Source organism: Diabrotica virgifera, chromosome 7, assembly GCF_917563875.1.
Source record: "Diabrotica virgifera virgifera chromosome 7, PGI_DIABVI_V3a".
Taxonomy (NCBI): domain Eukaryota; kingdom Metazoa; phylum Arthropoda; class Insecta; order Coleoptera; family Chrysomelidae; genus Diabrotica; species Diabrotica virgifera.
The window spans coordinates 47,340,101-47,346,100 of record NC_065449.1 but is presented as its reverse complement, the minus strand read 5'-3'; the positions used below and the strand labels follow the sequence as shown (position 1 = coordinate 47,346,100).

Here is a 6,000-nt window from a genome sequence, read left to right as displayed (position 1 = left end):
TCTCCTCTATGGTATTATCAGATAAACTAAGGCTCGCGTAGGCAGGGGCGCATCTCTGTAGCAGATCTGTGGCCTACTGGGATCATAGATGTGTATCTATCCATGGCCATTATAGCATCATCTCTTACACATGTAAATTCTCTTGGTGGGGACTTAAATAATATTTAAAAACTAGTTAATTAGCATTTTATATTTAAGAGTTAACTAACTTAACTAATTTGTTACAGGCTTTTTACTAACCGTCCAAACTAACATTCCTGCTGCAGCTATTAACCAACTAGTTACCTTGAATTAGTAGTAGAATGGGTAGTTGAAGAGAGGCGGCGCTGTAAAGCGCTTCCTACGGCCACAGTATGCCCCTCCCATGATGTACCCCATGGTGCAAACACAAAACAGAGATCAAAGGCAACCCCATATCGCTCTCATTAGCGAGCAGAGGCTTCAGCCTCTCCAGGAGCAGATAGCTCCGTCGGACGAGGAAACGCTTGAAGAGAACTCCATACGTAGAAGACGGAGAAGACCTTTGCATAGAAGGTTCTTCACCTATGTTCGAGAAGCTTGGACTGGAGTGAAGTCTGCGTTAGGTATGATAATATTCTAATTTTATATTAACTGTTTTTATTACATTTCGAACATTATTACATACATTATTACAAAATAAAAATTTATTATCCTGTACTAAACTTAATTATCTTATAATCATCTTATGGCATTTTTAAATTTATTGGCTTTTTAGGAAATAATTTCCAGAGAACTTAGCAGTTATGTTTTTATAAAATATGTAAAAAACTAAATACATAATAATTAGTTGTTATTGTCCAGGACCCAAAGCTTTTCACCTCGCAATTTTTACAGAATGGATCAATTTGCTTGAAAATTTGAGAATAAGTAGTGGATAGTCCATGGATCAAAATCAATATGATGCCGACAGGCGCTTTTACCATGGGGGTGGTTGCCACCCCATCTCGGTGGTGGAAATTTTTTATTATATTTTGACCTCAAATATAAATAAAAACATTCATTATAAGCAAAAAATGTTCTATACATTTTTTTGATAAAATTAATAGGGTCTGATTTATTCGCTATCGAAAGTGTTAGTTTTATATCGAAAATACAATGTAGCGAATTAATTTTATCAAAAAATTTTTACCCCCGAGATGGGGTTGTAACCATCCCCATGGTAAAAGCGCCTTTTGGCATGATATAGATTTAGATCCTTGGACTTTCCACTACTTATTGTCAAATTTTAAAGCAAATCGATCCATTCTGTAAAAATTACGAGGTTTTGTCCTATTTTAATATTCATTACTTGGACTATTATTATCATATATCTCCTTGCTTTTTCCAGTGTCATAATATATACAATGGAGCTCATATGATAGACCAGAGAAGTAAAGTCAGAAATAAATATAAAAATAAAAAATACAAGAACTTCAACGCAATAATCAGGCAGAACATAAGGCAGAAGACATGCGCAAACACAATTTTATAGAAAATACTGTAAAGAAATTAAGCACTATGAAAAGAAACACATACAACTACATTTCACCCTTACAATAAATTACAAGAGATCGCCGGAACCAAACGGAAACAACTAACCCAAAGTTTAGAATACAAAGACGGATAGCGAATGGAAACGAACAGTTAAAATAATGGAAAAATTGCATTTCTGAATTGTTTAAAGTTGAAATTAGGGGTCGACAAGACAAGAATTCTTGTCTTGATGACAACTTCTTGTCTTGTCTTGAGAAAAAATCAAGAAATTAAAAAAAATCTTGTCTTGACGTTTTCTTGACATGTTGTATCTTGTCTTGACTCAAGAAATTTCAAGATCTTGAAAATTCTTGATTACCTGGTCCGGTGATTTCCCGGCGACCTTTTTATTGCGATGCGTTCTGACACAGCCTAATAAATCCCAGAATGACCCACAGAATCTAATACCAGAGTCAAAAAATACTTAAATGAGTCTAGGTGAGAAGATGCTCAGAATCTACTTGATTGGTAGAGAAGACACGAGAATGTCTACCCGTTATAATTGAAGTTGGCCAAGGATTTTTTCAGAACGCCAGCAACATCTGTACCTGCGGAAAGGCTATTTTCAATAGCAGCTTTAGCAATAACAAAGTCAAAAAATCGGCTAGACATTAACTCCATAATGATGGGGCCACAGAATGCCGTTACTGTGGCCCCAGCATAAGAAGTATAATCTGCCTTAATTCGTGGCTTATCAATTCCGATTTAAAAATGTATGTTACATTTACATGATTTACATTTTGTAAATCGTCTTAGCAAAAAAGTTTGCAATACATTAAAGTACGTTATTTTATGTTATTAACTATTTTTATGAGAAATAAGCCACAATTAAATTGAAAAAAAAATATTTTATTAACGTTTCGAAGCCCAAATCGGGTGTGTTGTCAAAATACAAAATACTACTAAAATAAACAAAAATGTTGTTGCTAAGTAAAATATTTTCTAATAATTTATTTAATCTGACTCATTTATATTGGCAATTCAGACATACATATACTATATATTTTAAAGTAGAAAACTTTAAAATGCTATTGCCAATATTTATGAGTTGCGTCCCTGGGACGACTTTACTGAAAGATAGTTCATTTGATTACATGAAATCAGCCCCAACTCAAGAATATCCGTCATAAAAAATCATAGCATGTGATCTGTCTTTAAAAAGACAACCAAATGTAACGATGACAGTAAAATTCTCGCGCTAGAGATTCCATAGTAAATCACGAGGGAAAACCAGGAAAAAACCTTGTGATATTATCCCGTCATCGCAAGTATTTGGTCTTACATTTAATTTACTCTCAAGAAACTAATACCAAATTCTGAATTTAATATGTTTAAATTATAAATAATATTAATAACACATAAATATACAATAAGTAATACTAAAATATAAAATATGTACTAACTCGATATGTTATTCGTGGTATTTTCTTTCTATTGACTTCCTCTTTCATTATGGGTAACCACATCCTACTGCATTCTACCGAGGAATTTGCGACACATCTATTCTATCTAAAACTAAACCTAACAATGAACAAGAAAGAACAAAGAATTACATTTATAAAATAATTTGTGAATGCGAACAATTTTATTTAGGTGAAACATCAAGGCCATTAAACGCTAGAATAAGTGAACATCAGTCTTATATTAAAAATAGAGAATTTGATAGATCTCAAATATGTCAGAAAGAATCAGATAGTAAAAAGAGAAAAATCAAAGAAGCGGCTCTAATTATGCTAAATGAAACCAATTGTGTCACAAATTCCGCGGCAGAATGCAGTAGGATGTGGTTACCCGTACTGAAAGAGGAAGTCAATAGAAAGAAAATACCACGATAAGTAAGTCAATAACATATCTAGTTAGTACATGATATTATTTGTAATTTAAACATATTAAAATCAGAATTAGGTATTAGTTTTTTGAGAGTAAATTAAATGTAAGACCAAATACTTATGATGACGGGATAGTATCACGAGTTTTTTTTCCTGGTTTTCCCTCGCGATTTACTATGGAATCTCTAACACGAGAATTTCACTATCATCGTTACATTTGGTTTTTTTTTAAGACAGATCACATGCTATGATTTTTTGTGACGGATATTCTTGAGTTGGGGTTGATTTCATGTAATCAAGTGAACTATCTTTCAGTAAAGTCGTCCCAGGAACGCAACTCATAAATATTGGCAATATCATTTTAAAGTCTTCTACTTTAAAATGTATAATATATGTATGTCTGAATTGCCAATATAAATGAGTCAGATCAAATAAATTATTAGAAGAATATTTTTACTGAGCAACAACATTTTTGTTTATTTTAGTAGTATTTTGTATTTTGAGAACGACACCCGATGTGGGCGTCGAAATGTTAATAAAATTATTTTTTTCAATTTAATTGTGGCTTATTTCCCATAAAAATAGTTAATCATAAAAATGCCACAAGGAAATAGCTTCAGAACAACATTCATAAATCTTGTGTCTGTTTAAATCAGATTCCAATAATATTACATCCATTGTTGACGGTGAATACAATTTTCTCCTGTTATTCCCGATTTGTTTGCCTTGAAATCATTTTGTGTTCGTTCCGAACTTCTTTGTAATCCTATTTGTTTGTTTTCATTTATATTACAGCACTTTGATATTTTTTTTGTTTAGTATGACTTTCACTAGTTAATTGCGTTGTAACTCATCATCATCATCATACAACCTCTTCTGTCCACTGCTGGACATAGGTCTCTCCCATTCTTCGCCACTCTTCACGGTTCTGTGCTTCTTGTTGCCATTTCTTGGATATTCGTTTAATGTCGTCCATCCAGCGTGTTGGTGGTCGTCCTCTGCTGCGTTTGTCTTCTCTTGGGCGCCAGTCAATTAGTTTTCTGGTCCATCGTGAGTCTTTCAGTCGCGCTATGTGACCTGCCCAATTCCATTTCAGCTTGGCTATACGTTCAACGACATCAGTGATACCTGTTCTTTTCCTTAAGTCTTGGTTCCTTATTTTGTCTTTTTTTGTCACGCCGAGAATCGATCTTTCCATGCGCCTTTGTGCCACTCGCATTTTTAGTGCTGTTGTTTTTGTGAGCGTGAGAGTTTCTGCTCCGTATGTCATAATAGGAAGAACGCATTGGTCAAATGTCTTCCGTTTCATAGCTGTCGGGATGTTGCTCTTAAAGATGTCTCTTAGTGATCCATACGCCGCCCAAGCAAGTGTTATTCGTCGTTGAAATTCGCAGGTCTGATTGTCCTTGCCTATTCTGACTTCATGACCGAGATATATGTACTTTTCTGTCAATTCTACCACTTGATTTTGGATGGTTAGGTGTTCGCTGGGAACTAAATTTGTCATAAATTTGGTCTTACTGATGTTCATTTTTAGACCTATTGTTGAAGACACGTTTTCTAATTCTAGTAGCATTTGTTGTGCTTCACCCAGATCTTCGGTAATAAGTACTATATCGTCGGCAAAACGCAGATGATTGAGCATTTCTCCATCTATCTTTATTCCTCTATTTTCCCACTTTAGCATTTTAAAGGCGTATTCGAGGACCGCTATAAATAATTTAGGTGAGAGAGTGTCGCCCTGTCTCACACCTCGCTTGATATGAATTTCTCTGGTAGTATCATGTAGTTTTACACGCATTGTGGCGTTTTGGTATAATGTTTGCACTAACTTTGTAAACCGGTAATCTATTCTACTATTGTTCAGAGCAGTTATAATGCTGTCTAATTCCACAGCGTCGAAGGCTTTGTGAAAGTCTACGAAGATAAGTACCAGTGGTTTGTTATATTCTATCGACTTTTCTATTAAGGTTTTTACTGTTTGTAGGTGATCGTTCGTTCCGAATTTTGAGCGGAATCCAGCTTGTTCTCGGGGTTGGTAGAAATCTAACTTTTTTTCTAGTCTTGTCGTAATTATTCGGGTAAACATTTTATAGATGTGGTTCAATAAGCTGATTGGTCTATAGTTTTCTAGGTGCGCCTTGTCTCCTTTCTTGTGTAGTAAAATTGTTACTGCATTGTTCCATGTTTCCGGTATGCAACAATCTGTTAGACAAAGGTTAAACAAAATTTTTATTTGGTTGAGAAGGACACGTCCACCCATCTTTATAGCTTCTATTACGACTCCATCTTCTCCTGGCGCTTTGTTGTTTTTCATCCTTTTCATTGCGTCCTGGATTTCGCTTAGTGTGATCTCTGGCATGAGCTCTGAACCCTGGTTGATAACTTTGCGTGATGCAGCGGCTTCTAAATTCTTTTGGTCTTCTCTTTGGCTTGTATATAGTTCTTGATAGAAGTCTTCAACTATGTGTAGTAGTTCTTCTCTATTTGATGTGGGGACTCCTTCTTTGTTCTTTAGTTTGTGTATTTCGCATTTTCCATTGTTTAGCCGCCTTCTCAGGACTTTCAGACTTTTATTCTCTTCTATAGTCCGCTGGACTTTTTCATTCTTAAATTTCCTTAAATCTTTCCTTATAGC

The 6,000-nt window shown here is 34.7% G+C and overlaps 1 protein-coding gene across 1 annotated transcript in view; it reads left to right on the top strand.

The window, feature by feature from the left end:
- Positions 1–231: 231 nt before the first annotated feature.
- LOC114330917 (calsenilin-like) overlaps positions 232–6,000 on the top strand; it is a 454,604-nt gene continuing 448,835 nt past the window's right edge. Inside the window, exon 1 of the mRNA XM_028280357.2 lies at positions 232–584. Within this exon, the coding sequence (XP_028136158.1) occupies positions 365–584 (220 nt within the window). The 5' untranslated portion in view covers positions 232–364. The remainder of the gene's footprint in view (positions 585–6,000) is intronic.